The sequence below is a fragment of the Poecilia reticulata genome, linkage group LG11, assembly GCF_000633615.1.
Source record: "Poecilia reticulata strain Guanapo linkage group LG11, Guppy_female_1.0+MT, whole genome shotgun sequence".
NCBI classification, from domain to species: Eukaryota; Metazoa; Chordata; class Actinopteri; order Cyprinodontiformes; family Poeciliidae; genus Poecilia; species Poecilia reticulata.
Genome location: NC_024341.1, coordinates 8,491,006 through 8,510,137, shown reverse-complemented (window position 1 = coordinate 8,510,137; position 19,132 = coordinate 8,491,006). Strand labels below are relative to the sequence as shown.

Genomic DNA, 19,132 nt, shown 5'->3' with positions numbered 1-19,132 from the left:
CATGGTGTTTCTGCATTGAGGGTGACATGATCCATGAGGTGTTCAAAGCAGGGGGCACTGTTGCATCATCTAACCCTATTTTAATCTTCTCCAGAACTTTATCCCTGCTGTGTTCCTTGTTTCTTTATGATGTTGTTTCACTATTGTTCTTTAACAAGAGTAGCTGCAATTACACTCATTTGGAACATCAGTCTTCTGGTCTATAGATAAGTGACTTCTGGCAATTCATTGGAATGAGAGCAGGGGGATGAAAACAAATACACCCTCCATTTTTCACATTACTGACAAAATCTGGCAACGTTCAAGCAATGTGAATATTTTTCAAAGATGCTGTACATTGAAAAAACTCATCTCCATAAATGTATATTTTCAAAGGAATGGGAAAAAAAAACAATGTTTTCTATCACATTGAACAACTGTTTATCAGACGCAAAATAAAAACCTCGTTAACTTTTTGTAAATATTTCATATCCATACAATTCTGCTGAAATCAGTAAATATACGCACTGGCGATCTTCTTGCCACTTACTTTTACACCTTGGGAGAGCATTGTTCCACTGTCCATTGGCCTGGCATGTAGATTTAACAGCCCCATGCAGAACATATCCAGTATTGCAGACAAAACGCACAACATCATTTAAGTTGAACTGGGTTCCTTGGGTCGTGCCAAATGTAGGATTTCCAGGGTGGCCGCATGTGATGGCTGAGAGAGTCAAATGACAGGAGAAGTTAGTGATATACAATCAAAGTCAAAGAAAAAAAAAAGGGAAAAAAAAGATACAAACTGATTTAAACTTTGAACAACACAGTAAATGCTGATAAAAAATGATTATCTAAAGAACAAATTGCTTAATAACAAACATCCATAGCAACAAAAGTCTCAATTCAACATCGTCCAGGGTTTAGGTTTATGAACAAATACAAACAGCTGTTTGGAGAGGCAACTTACGAACACAAACAGGGGTGTTTCCTGACCAGCGGTGATCCTGCTCACATATTCGCACTGACACACCAATAAGACGAAACCCTGGGTTACATTGGTACACGACGCTGCCTCGAAAGTTGAAGTTCTCCCCAATTATTTGCCCATTGACTATTGGGTCTGGAGTGCCACAATGGCCAGCTAAAAACAAAACGATAAAAAAGAAGACGATTAAATATGGTAGACTTTTTTTACTGTTGTCATTTTTTGGATTAAAGATCTCACTTAGACATTGAACTTGTGTTCCGCTCCAAAGCCCATTGGATATGCACTCTCGGACCCGAGAGCCCACTAGGGTATATCCTGTGTTGCAGGAGAAAATGGCTGTGGCTCCATATACAGTCAAAGTTCCTATTTTATGACCATTTGGAGGAGTGCCAAGATCTCCACAGGAAATAACTGAAATAAAAGAACAAAATATAACCCGATTAGGACAATAAGATTCAAAATCAATTTTTTGCACATTAGAGGACTTGGATATGAAAGTAAATGAATTTGGTTGCATTTAGGTTTACATTTTAGTGGAAATCTTTAGTAATATACAGACGCAGTAAGGCAAACAGCTCTAACTTACTGTCACAGAACGGGCGAGGATCAGGGTAATTCCAGGTGCCATTTGCTTGGCAGCGAATTATCCTTTGACCCCTGTAGTAATATCCCGGGTCACATATGAGCATCATTATAGCATCGTATTGGTTTTGAGTGCCGTAGATTAGTCTCCATCTTCCGTGCTCCACAGCAGAGTAGCTGATGTCGGCGCAGGTGACCGCTATGAGGTAAGAGAACATTTTTTTTTATATGTATTTAAGTCAGTAGTTTGTCTTCTGAAGACTGAACTGTGTTGGGCGTCTATTTGGAGTGGAGTGATGCATCCATCATTCCACTTAGTCTTTCACTCACAGCGAAAGACTAAGACTCCCCGCTTTCTTCTCAAGAATAAGAGTAAAAACTTAATTAATCACAAACTGTATTAATAAGGTAATATCAAGATAATATAAGACAGTTCAGGTTTGACAAGTTTATAAATTGCAATTTTTAATTGTTTAATACTATGGTAGTCCTAATGTCTTTTTGGTGTGTCTTCACAAAACAGTAAAGGTTTCATGAATATCAAATGAAGTTTTAAAGAGACAATCAAATTTGGAGAATAAAAATAAATTCCATTTTGTTCAGTGCCAACATCAAAATGTGGTACTAATACCAGTGATAGTACTTGGCCTGTTCTTACTGGTACTCAGAAGACATTTTGGTATGAACTGTTAACAAGGTAAAATGCAAATGTCATTAGCTCTCACATGGTCCAATAAGCAGAACCATCCAAAAAAATTATTGTCTGCTCAAGAGCAATGATTTAAAAAGATAAGATTCTACAAACAAATGGAGGATAATTTTTCAAGAACTCCCAGTTATAAACTCATGTGGAGAACGAAAAACAGCTGCTTGTCATTACTTACGCCTTATTCAATCAATTAATCTCTAAAATCCAACATCAGGATTTTGATACCATAAAAAAAAAACCCAGCTTAAGTGTGTTCTAGTTAGAAACTGCAAATTCTATTGGATTTTCTAATTGCTGTGTACAGCAACAAAATCACATAACTAGCTTTAGCAAATCGAGTTAAGTTGTTTTTTTCCCCATTTTGTATATATACATTCAATAACAGAGGTGGTACAATTCTAGGTGTATGAAGGATTTAATGAGCTGCGTACCATCACCGCACATTTTACTGCGGTGATATAAAGCTATAAAAGTACATTGTAGCTTCGCAGCAATCGCATTGAATTTTCTTCATGGAAAACTCATCCAATTAAAGTCTGGATCATGTCAAACTATTGCCTGAGATATAAATTGGTGCTATTGATACTTGTTACAAAAACTCCATTAATTTTTCTTTCTATTGTTTATTCACAGGGGAATGTTAGATTTCTCTATATCTTTGTTTTTGCGTCATTGCGATGATGGATGTTTAGTTGGCTTAGCATGGGAAAAGGAGTTTCTATATCAGTGAAATGCTTACCATTATCCTAAGTGTTGGCCTTGAAGACACTTTGGCTGTTTTCTCAAATGTCTATGCTAAGCACATGTTTGAAGGATTTAAGTAAAAAAAAAAAAGCACAACGTAGTTGGGGAACTAATTATTACCTCCCTTCCATTTGAGCTCATAAAACACTAATTCACAGTAAAATTCTAACCAGATTATGGTAAATTACAAAATGAAACCATATTGGCGTCAAAATACACCTGCGGTTCCTGTGCTTCTGAAGATTTCGTAACTTTTTTTTTTTCTGTCTGAGTCTCAGAATCTAACCAGACAGCAGAAGAAATACTCACGAACGCATCTTGGAGGGGCCTCGATGGGGCTCCACCGCCCAGATTCTTGACAGACCACTGAGGTGGTGAGAGGACCAGCAAGCCGAAACCCTGGATTACATTGGTAAGTGACCCTGGCCCCAAGAGAAAAGTCTTGGCCAACAATGCTGCCGTTGACGGGGGCAACAGGCATTCCACAGGACATGACTACAAAATAAAACATTGATAGGTAGTTGAGTAAGATTTAATACAATATAATAAAAAACTGTAAGAGGAAATAAAATACAGGCAAAAGAACTTGTCATCCTTGTATGCAAAGTGCTGAGTTCTCAAAAACAGTCACAAAGGCACGAATGTGCTGCAAATATTAGCATGGAACTCAATTCACACAACAGTAAACAATCAAAGTCGGCAGAGGATAAATGTCATTTTTATGGAGGAGTACACCTGTTATGGAACTGTATGCGCACTCAACGGTTGATCTAATTGCGTGTGCCAGTTTGAAAACAAATAGTGGAAATCCATTTGTAGATTACATGCTTTAACATTTGATTTAAAAGCAAACATTTAAAGTACGTCTGTGCTATAAAATAACACATTACTGTCCATTTCTTATTAAATTTAACAACAAATGTTATTATCTGACAAATAGTAATTATTATTTTGAGATATTTTTCACCAAAAGCTGAAATCCTCACTATGACCAACTCAATTAATTAAAAAAAAGACCCCTCAAATGATTATTTCTAAAAAATATATACTGCTCAAAAAAATAAAGGGAACAATTAAACAACATAATATAACTCCAAGTAAATCAAACTTCTGTGAAATCAAACTGTCCACTTAGGAAGCAACACTGATTGACCCAACGAGGGTCCCCGTTGTCAATCAGATCCCTTTATTTTTTTGAGCAGTGTATATGTGAAGTATGATAAGAGGACTAAAATCCAGTAATTGAAATGTCACAAAGTTTCCACTGAATCTTTAAAAAGGGACAAAAAAGTGGTGAAGTAAACTTCCTGGAGGTATGCCTTAGGCTGAGGAGCTGCTAGTGATGCCGTGCTGTCAACCGCAATCACCCTTTGATCCGCAGCAAAAGGATTCTGTAAGACTTTTTCCCCTCAATCAGTTTAAACCTGAGATATGCAGCTCACAAAGTGGATTTGCAGTGATATTCTGTTCGGCATGCCAGGTGGGATACAAGTGATATAATCTACTTAAGATCATCAGTTATAAGATGTTTTATAACGTATCGATCAGATCTTGAAATTATGTGCATTAAAATGATAAAATATCCTTCTCTGATGAATGTCTGCAAAGCGATTTGACTGACATGATAAGAAAAGGGAAAACTAATAAATCCAGTCTCTGATCTATCTCTAGTTCCTGACAGAGTGTGGTAGAGGTCTTTACCTTGACAAAGAGGTACTGGGGCATTCCACTGATGGATCCCCTGCGCTGTCCGGGTGCATGTGGCGCTGGTCTGACCAATAAGTCGAAAGCCCTGGTCGCAGTTGAAGCGTAAAGTACTACCCAGCTTGGACCCGGTCAGGCTGTGCACTGTACCATTTACTGGGTTATTTGGAGGGCTGCAGTAGGGCGCTATGGAGAAAGAAGTAAATACCCACTATATAATCACAAAAACGTGACATGTAAAAAAAAAAAAAAACGATGATGCAAGGTGATGTAAGAAGTTGTTGAGAGGATGAATAATGAATACCCGTATAACGACAGAGCCAAAGATCTCTATTGCGTCTTGCTCTAGTGCTGAGGGAAAGGTTACAGCAAACACTGCTGCCTCGAGATGAGGAAAATTGATTATTGAAAACTAATGTACTGCAAAGCAAAATGAGTGTTTGTCAGCAGCTGTGGTTGAGCATCATAAAAGTGATGGATACATAATGATGGGAACAAAGTATCTGACTTTGGTTAAACTGGTAACGGCAATAATCATATGTCATCGCAAATGGTGCCAAAACGGATCGAGAAGATTCACGAGCCCAAGTGGAATTTAGCAGATTTCCCCAATAAGGGGGCAGCGCGACGCGTCAGCTGCAGAGAGACGGTAACAGAACACAGACTCTACAAACACTGTGTAATGAGAAGAGAAGACTGTGTTCAGTATGGGTGGAAAATTATTATGAGAACATCAAATTTCAATAAAAATGCAAATTTGCCATTTTTACAGCTCTCATATTGCAGCGACAATTTAAAATATTGCGTTTTTTTTACATTCAAGTATATAACCACGCAAAATCCCCAATGGTATAAAAATACTAAGCCAATATAGATGGTTAGTTATGGACATAAAACATTTTTAACAGTATATTATGCTTTTCAAAGAGGCAAAGATTTTAATACTCTTTTAAGGGGACAGAGAGTCTGTCAAGCATACTGAAGAATCTCATACTTGAGTTTATTGTAAAAATATTTTTTTCTGAAAAGATCAACAGCACATGGACAGAGTGCTCTGGTAGCAATTTAACAAATGACTAAAATGTTTACTGTCCGCGCTGTGAACAAAAGGCAAATTCTCAATGCCCCCAAAGACGCCCATATGGATAAAAGCAAGCAATGTTTTCATTTTTAATTAGTACACAACCAAAACATCTGCAAGACCACTAAAGGGTAAAGAAGTTTGTTCTTTATCATTAGTTGGTAAATGAGTTTGCCAACTCCCACTAAAATTTAGACTGAAACAATTTGGTCAGATTGATAGAACCTTTTGACAACAAAACATAAGAGGAACATGTGAAAAAGCACTGTATGCCAACTGCTAGAGCTAAGAAAGGGAGGGGATTTATAGTACTGTAGCAGTCTTTTAAAAATGTTCTGGAAACTTTAGAGTACATAGAATAATGAATAAACTAACAATGCATTGCCTTTGGGTCTTTCAATAAGATTATTATCAAAACATAGACAATGAACACAGTAATGGTTCTCCATATTTAAAACTTACAAGACCATGGGTAAAAAATTAATTCTCCTCAAACATGGCCAAAAATGGTTGTAAAAAAAAAAAAAAAAGCATTAGCAGCATATGTACCTATAAGACTGCCTCTCTCAACATTTGCATGCCTTTTTCTAACATCTCCACCTGGGGTACCAGTAAATGCCAGCAGGTTTCTCAATCATTGGCCCATCTGTTTCTTTTATTTTTTATTTTTTATTTCCCTTTCCTTTCTCTTGCATGAGACAGAACAACAGTTGCCTTTTCTGTAATCAGCCCTGCAACTTTGAATAACTTTGACTGCAGAGGGTGCTGACTAAATTGAAATAGATAAACAACAGGAGAAAGAAAGATTGAGCGGACAAGGTCAGGCTGACTCAAAGTTGATTGAAGTGATGGAGAAAATGAATGCACCTAAACAGAGAGATAGAAACAGTGATAGTTGAAATTGATAGAAAATAACTGTAGAAAACCGAGCGCGTGAATTGCAACAAGACACTGCTGCAAGTTGTAAATGGAAGACTTGCCCTTGGAGAGGAAACGCGGATTGATGAGTAGCATAGCTGAATTTATTGAATGTATCAGTGCCATCTGTTTTTTTTTTCTTTTTTCTTTTTCTTCTTTCCACAAAGGTACACCAGAAGGCAATTCCATATTGACCATGGTAACTTCTGGGTTCTCAGGGATCACTTAGTTTGTCATTTAATCAGTCATGACGAAAACCGTCAGAGTTCGAAACAAACAATTAAAAAGTGAAAGAGGCAGGAGAAAAAGCAGAAAAGAGAGATGACAGAACATCCGGCTGGGGAGACAGAAAGCTCCAGCAAAGGGAGGAGAGAGACAATTAGTCAATCTGGCTGAGTGGTGCTGATACAGAACAGGGGGAGCCTTTTAAATATTTACACAGTCATAATTCACAGCAAGTTATGCAGGTGTCGTATACCAACAAATCCTTCATGGGAGCAGGACAAAACGGAGGAGTAATAAGCAACAAGCAACGCATGAAACCACGCTTGCTAATTCCTAGGTCTTGGCACACAGCAAGATGTCGGTGCAGATGCCTGCTGCCCCCATTAGGCTCTCACAGAGCTGGGTCATATTTTTGGCTGTCTACGGCACAGTTGGCAGCCCAGATGCCGGCCTTAAAGGAAAAGTAAATTAAACACACGACTGATGAGATCAAACTCACAACAAGGCCCTAAAAATAACGAGTCCGAAATAGCTTCCACGCGGCCAATCGATCACGGCGTGATGAGGCAGCGTTCGGGAATTTCTGGCCCTTACCTGAATAACGGATGCGGAAGCCTTTGTGGCTGGTCGTGTGATCAAAAGACCAGTGCAGGTAGACTTTGTTACTGGAGCTCGTGATGCTCAGCGGGCTGGAATAATTACCACTGAGGGTAATGAGCAGCGGGCTCTGTCTGGATGGACCTGGATGAAGATATGACAACGAACGACAATTAAAAGTTTCAAAAAGCTGAAAAAAGAAAAAAAAAGTACTTCAAGGTAAATCAAAAGTCTAGATCTATCATTCAGCAGGTCCAGACTTTTCACACAGTAAAAATCTCGAAATACTTCATTTGTTATGAATTGTGTCAAGTTGCAAATGAAAAGTTTGTTGAACTCGTAACTGTGGAAGAAAAAAAAAAAGAGATGACTGCAAACCATAATTGGCTTAGCAGCCTCAAGGTTAACAATTGCCTGTTCCTCTCTAGTCGGCAGAAGATAAAAAGTACTAATCAGCATCGCCGCTGTGTATCCCACCACCATTTTCTCAGAGCTGCCGGGCAGAGTTGCTGACTTTGCCTCTAATCAAATTCAAATGTACAAGGCAGATGCAGATGTTCTGCCACCATGAAAGGGGAACTGTGTGTGATTTTCTGTTAGTGGAGGCAGATCGCTTTGTTAGAGACAGTTTATTTAGCTGCCTGGTTTATTTAGCCTTTAACTGAGGCTTTCTGAGGAAAAAGTAGTGTTTACGCAACACTATGGACGTTAAGAAAGTGTTATCAGAGAACGATATAGGTCATAAACGGCAATGAGGTCGGATTAAATTTGTCTTCACAAACACATGCGATCGTGGACGAAGCGACGAGACCCACCGTCAAAGACTTCGAGCTCGTCAAACTGGCGGCTGGTTTGAAAGTGTTCGATAGTGAAGGTAATGTTGTAGCCGGGCTCCACTTTAACAACCCAGGAGCAAGACTCGAAATGAGGGAAGCCGGTGCCTGGCGACTGGCTCATAATGACGCCTGTGGACGCCGTCAGCACCTCATTCATCGGACATGTCACTGGGGAGAGGAAAAAAAAGAGAGAGCGAGACAAAAGGAGCTATTATTTTGAAGCATTGAAATAATGTTCCGTTTATGTTTTGCCGGTGTCGTTTTATAATTGCAGATCACGTCGAGTGATTGTCCGTTCATTTTGGTGAATTCAATATACCTTGAAGCACAAATTGGATTGTTTAGGTTCACATTGTTGCTGCAGAGAAATTCAATGCAACTAAAAGCATGGCGAAGGCTAATTGTCATTCAAGTCTGGGTGCCGTCACAGGAAAACAAACTTAATGCATGCCAACTCAGACTGCTAAACAGCTTATGTTTAATATCATTGACTCGCCATGAGCGTATTCACTCCTTTGCCCATTGTCAGCGTGACAGATGTGGAGCTAACTTGGCGGGGTGAGTCTCACGTCAGCCTTGAAGCGCTATTGCCATGGCATGTCTGGGCAAACTAGATCCCTCCCCTCATCACATTTCCTTGCTGTCACCAGAGTTCATCTCCTCAAAATCCTTCGACATTTTCTAGACGTTTCAGTCGTGTTTTCGCCATGTTCCTATCTGCTCGGTTTTTGTTGCAGTGCTGCAAGAAAACAATGGCATTATCCGCCAGAACGGTGGTGCTACCCAAAGCAAGCTATAGCATCAAAGGATGACATACGCTGTTATAGTGAGACAATGCAACACCGCACTGTTGAGTTCTTTTTTTTTTTTACTGTATCCACCTGGCACTGGCAATGATAAACTGTGAAATATTCCACAATGAAGAGAAGAAATTAGTATGCATTTCTCATAAAGCATAATGATTCCTACACTGGGATTTGTTTTCAGATTATTTTCATTTCTTCTCATTTTACAAACAAACTTCATATTTCATAGTGTTTTATGAATTAGGTCAACGTAAAGTTGTGCATAAATATAAAACAGAAAAAAAAAATCATATAATCTGAAAAGTGTATCTCGGTGGGCACGTTTAGCCTACCAATAGCTCAAAAGTAAAATTTTGGTTCAATCTGACCAGACCACAATTTTCCACTTTGGCTGCTTGTCTGGTCAGTGTTGCCTTTGCCATTATTGTCTGTTTCAGTGGACAACCTTATCTTGGTAGGTTTGCCAAATAATTTTCATTTCAGTGATCTGAAAGATGCTCAAATCTTGGGATATTATTTAACAACCCATCCAGTGTTTTTATTGGTCTTAAAGATGGTGACTGCCCACGGAGGTTCTTATACAAACACCTGAGGTCATCACAAAACTTCTGCATTAATCCAGATATTAAATAAAACATAAGGGGATCCTATTTACCAATTAGGTGACTAATGAAGGCAATTTCACTTAATTTTAATTAGGCTCATCAGAGTTAATGAGGTCTGAACATACAAACACCACCATTTTCAGATACTTATTTGGTCAAATGTGTGATATATTCTGAAAAACTTGCTGCTGGACTGACAGAACTAGCTCAGGGCATTTAACATTTTTATTTGTGAAAAAAAAAAAGAAAAAGAAAAATGAAGCAAGATAATTATAAGCTACTTTGTGTGTGTCTAGTACATCGCATCCCAGTGGCATATAATTAAGCTCACGGCTGAAGTGTGACAAAATGTGACAAAATCACAAAGGCTTCGGAAACTTCTGCAAGAGACCGTAAACGTATCTTTTTTAAAGACCAAAAGCGGCAATAACAAATAAAATCAAAGGGAAAATAAACAAATCCATAAAGTTTTAGAAAGAGAGTAAAACTACTTCAAAGTTAATGTACCAAGAGGTGGATTAAAGTGTTTATCAAACAAGACTGCAGAAAATCTACTGGGGGATGTAAATGTCCCCGCTGTGAGGCACTGTTTGAATACCTAAGCCTCTTCTGCCTGAAGGTAAAGGAGCTTTCAGCTCTTTCTAGTCTTATTAAAGTGAGAAAAACTGAATGTTCTTGTTCAAGAACCAACTTCTTATACAAAACCTAATGTCAGGTATCACTATCTAAATAGAAAATTCATCCAAAGGAAGGACAAAAATGTATAACGCAATTAAAAGTTATTACCTAAAAAGTGTGAGACAGCCAGCCTTAAGTGTGGACATTGGCCTTTCAGGAAGCACCAGTGAGTTCAAGGCTACATTTGCTTTGTCTTGGAGCTGACAAAAGATACAGCTGAGCGTGCAAATCTTGAGTTACTTTTTAATACTTTGCAATTTTGAAACAAAACACTGGGAATAATAGATGCCCATTCTGTTACTGGATACGCGTAAATGCTGATTTTTATCTGCATTCAGCTGGATTTTACTCGGCATGGCATTTAATCAGGGGCAACTGATGACAACATAAACATTAGACTGGATCGAGACTGAAAACAACTCGGAGTCGGGGATGAGACGTAAGATTCATAAAGTGTCAGAAGGATGAAGACTAAAACAGCGGGGGGAAGGAAGTTTGAAAAATAATGTTTAATGTTGCAATAACTCTGGAAAACCATTCTTGTGGAGAAAGCAGGTTTTTACCAAAAACATCAAAAATGGAAAACTGTGCTGTTTTCAACAACAACAACGAAAACAAGTTGACCTTATATTACAGTTCTGTCTCCTGTGAAGTCTACTAGAGAGTAAATGTAATGGGCAGTGGATCTTATATAAGGCAGCAAACAAATAAGGTGCAAATAAAATTCACTAAAAATAGTTATTTATGATAGTCAATACAAAACATGGATCATAAATTTTATGGATTCATCACACACAAATATGTTGAAAGCAAGTATTTCAGTTCATTTTAATAGTTATATTGCATGTTCAAAATTAAGTAGGCTACTACTGTTATGTAGTTGCATTACTGAAATCATGACTTTTTTTATTAATAGTATGATTCAAATGAAAATAAAGGCCTGCTAGTATTTTTTTAAACTTATAGGTTAAAAGCATTCTTCGCTTTTTATGTGGATTTTATTAATCTGTCTGTATACCACTATTTTGGAGAACAGAAAAGTCAGAGACAGAAAAAGACATATCTGGATCTTGACAGACACACAAATGTGACTGGGTATGCATGACATTGTTATTTTTCTTTTTCTTTTTCTTTTTTTTTCCAAAAGAGCCTCAGACAATGACAAATTTCAAAATGGAAAAAAACAGAATATATGAAGGGTACATGTGTTATGCAAGAACAGATGTCTGATGCTCGTGAGTCAGGATGAGTGGGTATACCGGTCCTAAGAATACCGAACCGATTCCGGTTATCTGAAAGACTATCACTGAATGATAACATGCACTGTGTAGGCCGGCGGTATATAGTTTGTAAAATCTGTGAGGTGGTGTTTGTGGGGGTGGAGTAGTTGGATGCCCCTAGATGGGCAGAAATGGTTGTGCCTGTCAGAGCTAGAAGTGGTGATTTGATAGGTGCAGCTGCAGCCAGCATGTCCCCTGCATTTCAATGAGCTGTGCATGTCGTCTCTTCACTGCCCTCCAACTAAGTGTCTAACGGCCCTCTTTCTCACCTTCCTTTAAACTCCAGCCCTATTCTTTCCTTATGCACTACATTTCTGGCAACTCCTCCACCTTTTCTAGAAAAGACCAACCTTTTTACTTTATGAGCGCCAGCTCATCCAGGGCTGACTCATGCTGTTCTGATACTTTCCATCTTCTTTTATCCTCTCTCTCTTCTTGTTTTCTGCTTCCAAAAGCCTTAACCTTATGATGCTACCCTTCTATCGCTCGAAGGACTAATAATAATAATAATTGATTGGGAAATAACAGGGAATCTGCAAGGTGATGCATCCCTTTATACATTTAATATGTTTGCACAAAGTGTGGGATGACGCTCAGGGTTACATGAAGCTTGAACTTTAGCAGGTGCAAATATCCAAGGGTAAGGTACAAAAAGAACTTGGAGGAAATTGGAAAATTACATAAACACCACTTTTCATGTAAAGATAGATTTTACACTTTTTTTTTGTTCACTGGGTTTTTTCTGTATCCTTTTCACTTAATTTCTTTTGTCTGTTGTACTCCAAATTGGTAGCATTTAAATGGTAAATGTCCTTTACTTGTAAGCTGTAGCTGTTATTAAGTCCAAAGGACACACACACATTTACTCTTCTACTACTACCCAGCAGGGAGAGACAGGAAGCATTTAGTGTGTGAAAATCACCACTAGAACAGAAAAGATGTATGCGATTGTGATCTTGTGAAGTTCAAAAAAGAAAAAAAAAAAGCAGAGAAACCCCTTGAGGCTCCCAGAGATGCATTTTATACAACAGATAGTATTAATCTAAGGCTGTGCATGGGGTGCAGGGGAATCCTTTGGGGCGACCATATTTGTAGCAGTCTCTAAAGGAAACATCGCTAACCTCCTGGGAGTCGAGTAAAACCAATATATTCTTCAAGACTGCAGTTTCTCTGGCATTTGTTGGTTATATTTCAGTCTTTTGAAATTGAATATAGATTGGGGGTGTCCTGAAGTGATTCTGAGACTTTTTTTTCTTTTCTTTTCTTTTTTTTTTTTTTTAGATAATCACTATTAGAGTTCTAGACTAAACTCGATCATTTGCCATGTTGGTGGTGAACTATTAGAACTCATCCTTTCTCTGTGGAACTCCAAGGGCTTAAAATAACATTCAGTGAGAGAGTCTGCATTAACGCTTGTCGTTTCAAGTGTGAATGTGTTGTTTGTTCTTCTGCGATGATTTGACAATACACGACCAACTGGGATAGCACTGAGTCTAATCATCAACGAGTCATATTAAAAATGAGAAGATGCTATTTCTAGCCTAGCACTACAGCTAAATGATACCGATAAATAATTGGCAAGAGCAAGACATAAGTTTACTAATGACTGTAGCTGTTTGTGTCAAGTCAGATACAGAATTTAACTGAATTAACAAAAAATATGTCCAATGAATAGTAAATGTCCTTTCTACATTGTGCTGTCTTTCAAGAAGACTGTAGAAAATGATAAATACATTGTCTTACCTATGAGATTTCAAGACCAAAGCTGTAGATTATGTTACAAGTGGGCTGCAAATGATCATCCACACAGATTTAAAAGGCAGTGCTGTTGCACATTTCAAAGTTGCACACCATCACTTACCATCACATGATGGTGGGGGGCCTTCAAACTCTAAGTGTGTTCCTAGTCGACATGTCAGGATGCTATTTCCACTTAACTGGTATCCTGGGAGACATCTGTAGCGAACTATATCACCTGATCAGAGAGGTGGAAAGGAAGGAGGTTAAATTCAGAGATGTACGGTTGGTGGCTACAACAAAATCCAATCCTAGCATAATGCAATTCTTGGGTCTCCCTGAGAAAGAAGGAAAATTACCATTTGCAGGAACAAATTACCATAATAATAAACTCCCAATGGATGGGGCGTATGTAGTTCAGAATAATAACTAATCATACAAAAATGAAAATAAAGAGATAATCAAACATCATCTCCATTTTAACAGAAGACAACAGAAATATGTTATGAGCATTAGTCCCATGTCCCCCCATTCTGATTATTTCTCTTCCATTCTTCTCCATGTAATATAAATTATAGGAAGTCTCACTCAACCTAAAGCAATTTAAATGGTTAATGCCAGGATGTTATTTCCCTTTGGGATTAATGGTTCAGAATGCAACACTTTCCCAAATCACAATGGCACCAAATCCAATCTGAAATGACAGCGGCGTCGAGATAGCAGTGATTATGTGTCTGTATCTGTACATGTATTCTATGAAATTTAGGTGACAGTTTTTCCACCTACCAATTTTGAATTCCTTGCTTGCCATCAGGATCTCCGCATTAGGAATGATGGGTGGAGGCAGGCAGTACTGAAGTCTGTAAGCTTTATGCAATGTAGCAGATATGAGAGGAGAGAAAACATAGATTATTCAGGATTATTATTCAGAAATTCTTGAATATATTAAGATCATTTCCATACCTTGATAGCCAATACGGAACAACCCGCCCTTCTCCGTGTTGCTGCGGAATCGTATCAGCACCTGATTGGACGTGCTACTGGGTGGGTCATTAGGCTCCCCGTCCGTGAAGACGCCTAGTTTTCGAGTTGTCTCCTGCGGGCCGTCCCTAAAGAAGGAGAAGAAATATCACAGGTAGACGCTCAAACGCCTGAAACGGCAGCACACAAAAGAGTACCTTAAAAATGTTCAAAGGTTCCAACAAAGAAGTCAGACTACACCGCACGACAGATTATTGTTATTAAGCTTTCATCTGTATCATAAAGCCTCTCTATTCTTTAAAAGCAAACACATTTCACTGGCTTGCTTCAGCTTAATAGGACAGAAAAAAGTAAAAATTACAGATACAAGTGGAACGACAGGTCTGGATTGCGTCGCTCCTGTTAACAGACATCCAAAGGGAGTGCCTCTGGAAGCGGTGGCCCTGCCTTGGCAGTCCCCTGGTGTGGGCATGGCCAATTAAGCCAGCTCCCAGATTCCAGCCACAACCATTCAGCTTAGAAACCATCTGTCTTTGGCTGTCAGACTGGGCATGGGAGATTACAAGCAGCTCTGGAAACGGCTGGCTAGGGAATGCTGCCTGACAGCAGTCTAGCCAAGCCACCATTATGGGGCCCATTTCCTTGGCTCAGTGGTTCGGTGAATAGATACACAGCAACGTTAACTGGAAGCGGGGAATGTGATAGTCCGCATCGCGACTCTGCTGGAACTTTTTTTTTTGTTGAGAAGATTACAACTGGTGCCACTGACAGGGAAGAAGACAACAATAAAAATGGTCATTCTGTCAGGTCTTTGGAGTTTGACCTGAAACCCTCCATGATCAAAAATAAATAAATAAATAAAACACAGATGTCAGCCCGCACATTTGTGTGGTCGTTCAGCTTCCTGGGTAACTGGCAGTAACATCTCTGGTCTCCATGAGAGCTGGGACTTTTGGATGCTTTCTCGGGGGAGTGGGGATGAATCAAGACTGGAAACCATCATGCATGTAAAATCCTGTCTCTGGTGTTAAATATGGCAGGTCAAGCTTTATGCAAACAGTGAAAGGAAGAATTATCTGTCTGAACATCAGCCAGGCATGAAGACAAAAACCAGTCATCCAAAATTCCTGACAAGTGAGCACACATTTTCATACCCAAATGACCATGCACCACTTATTTATCTGATTAGTCATCCAGGGTTTATAAATGTCATATGACTGTTAGCTAATCAAGAAATAAAGTGCAACACCAGAGCCTATTCTACATTTATTTCCCCACAAAGAAGCTGTATGTAGAAAACAACATTAAAATGTAAATGAAGAGAGAAGCTACATGGTGGAACTGACCAATTTTCAGCCTTACTTGTTCTGATTAATGACGGTACAGGAAGCAGTTTGAAATATCCAATCTTTTTACGGTCACTTAATGCACCATGCATTAGCAATCCCAGGTTGAGACCGTCACAACACTTCAGTATGGACCTTGTTGGTACAATACTCAAAGTTAGTTATTTTTAGTATCAGTAAGGTATTGAAATGAATTCAGAGAGCTCAGAAAAGTGGTGAGACATTTCATTTGCTCCTAGTATAAATATGTTTTGACCTCTTATGATAAGAACTATATATAGTTCACCAAGAAAAAAGAAAACGGCTCAAAATCACTTTTACGGCTCAAAGCAGCTTTAAAAAAAACACAGAGATTGAGCACATTTTTGGCATTTTTAGCTATTATCACCACAATATACCAAGTTCGTCATCACTGAAATGTATATATACTTCTGTCATCTGTCATTTCTTACCAGACAGTTATGAAGTCATGCGGCCCATGAACCTGAAGCAGAGTGAAATTGAGTTTGATTCCAAAGCTAGGAGACACTGAAATGAGCCAGGTGCAGTCAGCTGAGTTTGGGTACTCCTCTGGGTATCCCGGGGAGAAGATGGTCCCGTTGTCTGATGTGATGTTGCCACCACAAGGTACTGAGAGAATATGGAGGAGGGGGAGAGGGCAAGATAAAAATTTATATAATGCAGCGGGTCAGGAATGCTGTACAACTATGCAGACACATAAACAGAAAATGGCGATTTTTCACTCTCCACCTCTTTCGTTTCCCTTCTCGGTGTCTCTTTCTCTCTCGACTTCACTCTTCGTCTATTGCCAAGGCACTTGTATGAGCTAAAGATTAGCCAGTAAAGCCTTTTAGTAAGAGGGGAGTTGGATGGAGTGTTTTGCAAAGATAAGGGCTCAACCCTTTTCCATTGAGGCTGTAGCGAAGGAGCACACGGTGAGGGAGGGGGTGTTATCAAGCGCCAGGTTCCTGGTGTGTGTTTATATGAGTGCCTGTATGTACATTATATATATATATCTAAGGAGTAGATGCGTATGGATGTGTTAACTTAGACCGACAAGAAAGGCTGTAACAGAATGAGAATGTCAAGACTGCCAACACTTGAACCTCCAGTTACACACAGGATTGATACCCTGGGCAAAAAAAAAAAGAAGAAAGAAACGAAACAAACTGACACAGCCACAGAGAAACACGCTAGTTGAAATCACTGCACACAGGCTCTAAACAACACAGAGAGGAATTGGGCATTTTTTAAAATATTCCTGTGAAACTCCGGAGGTTCTAACTAAGTGAATGGTTTAAAGTTGCGTGACATTCCCGCTGGTGTCCCTCATATCCACGATGGGGGAGGAGGGAAAATTCAGGCGGAATAGTAATCGCAGCAGTGCAGGCACTTCCAGGAAGCCAGCCAGGGTATTGAGCTTAACGGCACACTCTTGGATTGCCGCATGTATAAACCCAAAGATATCATATGTTTTATCTCCCGCTGTTTCATGTGTGTGTTCAAGTTACACTGTTGGGTGATTTTGATCCACTGGGCCAGTAGGCACCTCTGTGTCACATTTTAAATGACCTATTGATCAGATCCATTGATTAGAATCTCAACACTTTGAGGAGTAACACCTCTGGCCAATGCATTGAGTACACAGATAGTTAAGCCTAATGTAAAAACAAGGGTATGTCTGGGAAAGGTCAGGGTGAAAACTGGAAATATTAAAGTTTTGGAGGTATAAGAAAAGAACAAAATCAATGCAGCATATCAAAATATGATAGAATCCGATATGCTTGCACGATTACCTTTTAATTTTCTTAATTATCTTTATTATCCAACTTCTTTCTGCTTTTTCACTTTAAATTTTGACAGAGAAAAATAAACCGACTCAATATTTAATGTAGGGAACTGATTCTGTTCAAGCATATCTCGTTAAAACTTAAATATCCATGTGTGAAAATGAAAGAGCAGAAAAAGAGGCAGTGTGAGAGAGGAGGAGATTAGATGCCAACGGTCGGTTGGGTGAACACAGCAAACATGCTATAATAATAATGCAAGAACATGCAGGTTAGTGCAGTAGAGATGGAAAAATCAATGCACTTGTGTTACGTTCAAGGAAATCTATTCAAATACAGCAGAGATGGGGACTAAAGATTTGGTTTTGCTGTTATAGGGTCAAGTGGGGCTGTAAAAACTGCAATGCCTTTACTTTTAAAAGAAGTACTGAACAGAACATAAAACTATATTGTATATNTATATAGCTTGCTTCCATTTATCTCCCGGTTCCCTTGCTTGAAGTCTTGCTTTCATGGCCAGGCCTTCACCTCCCTCTGTAATTTTGCCTGGCTTATTGAATAATCGACAGCTGGAGCGTGAGAATGTGTGTCAAGGACACAGCAAAAGAAAGAGCACCGATTACTTTCCCTTTTCAATTTAGGCCCTCTTTTATTCATCTTTTATTTGTCTCCACTCCTCTTTAGCACAGTATTGATTTTCATTAAAGACTACTTTGCCTCATTAATAGGGGATAATAACTCACTGTAATTACATTATTCATAATAGATAATCATTATCTCCATGGCTGCATTTTACACTAATGATGTAAGAGCTCAATAAATTCCTAACAGGAAGTTATCATGTAATGAGGTTAGTCTTGCATTCATGCATGTCTGGAATTATTTTACCATTTCATTTATAAATAAAACATAGTTCAATGTTGTTTTTTTTTTTTTTTTGTGACCTACCTTCGCAGCAAGGAAACGGGTGGTCCCAGTTGCGGGTGGTGCCGTGCTCACAGGTGAGGATGGAATGTCCCATTAGTTGATATCCAGGCAGACACTCGAAGGAAATGGACTGTCCCACGTTATAGCCTGCTCCGACCACCACTCCATAACGGAAAGGTTCTGGATCTGGGCATTCCTGTAGCTCATATGCTGTAGCAAAAACAAGAACAAATGATATTATTAATTTAAATAACGGATTCTTTTACTTTAAAAAAATATTTGAAAGTTAAATTTTGTGATAATAATTGCAAATGATGTTTTTATTAATTGTAGAAATCTCTGCAGTGTCAGAATGAGGCAGGATGTTGGAGCGACATCTCGGCGACAAATCCAAATCTGGTCATTACATTTTTTTAGCTAAAAATGTATTTCGTAAAGTTTTTTTTTTCTGAAGTATTATGCAATAGTTTTCCTTTGAGCTACAATGGAAAGCTGTAGGGCTAAAGGGCTTTTTCTTGTTCTCTGAGGAAAGAACATAATGCTCTATTCCAAAATCTATGACAAGACTTTCTACATTAAAAAAATATACTCTTTTAAAAAGTAGTTCCTGTATTATCTT

The 19,132-nt window shown here is 38.7% G+C and overlaps 1 protein-coding gene across 1 annotated transcript in view; it reads right to left on the bottom strand.

Annotated features, from left to right (window-relative positions):
* Positions 1–19,132, bottom strand: part of csmd2 (CUB and Sushi multiple domains 2) — a 245,362-nt gene that overhangs the window by 32,278 nt on the left and 193,952 nt on the right. The window contains exons 42-54 of the mRNA XM_017307349.1: positions 18,535–18,723; positions 16,252–16,429; positions 14,436–14,581; positions 14,259–14,339; positions 13,597–13,710; positions 8,346–8,534; positions 7,528–7,674; positions 4,707–4,895; positions 3,315–3,500; positions 1,557–1,751; positions 1,208–1,381; positions 950–1,123; positions 530–703 (exon numbers count right to left, since the gene is read on the bottom strand). Of these exons, the coding sequence (XP_017162838.1) occupies positions 530–703; positions 950–1,123; positions 1,208–1,381; positions 1,557–1,751; positions 3,315–3,500; positions 4,707–4,895; positions 7,528–7,674; positions 8,346–8,534; positions 13,597–13,710; positions 14,259–14,339; positions 14,436–14,581; positions 16,252–16,429; positions 18,535–18,723 (2,136 nt within the window). The remainder of the gene's footprint in view (positions 1–529; positions 704–949; positions 1,124–1,207; positions 1,382–1,556; positions 1,752–3,314; positions 3,501–4,706; positions 4,896–7,527; positions 7,675–8,345; positions 8,535–13,596; positions 13,711–14,258; positions 14,340–14,435; positions 14,582–16,251; positions 16,430–18,534; positions 18,724–19,132) is intronic.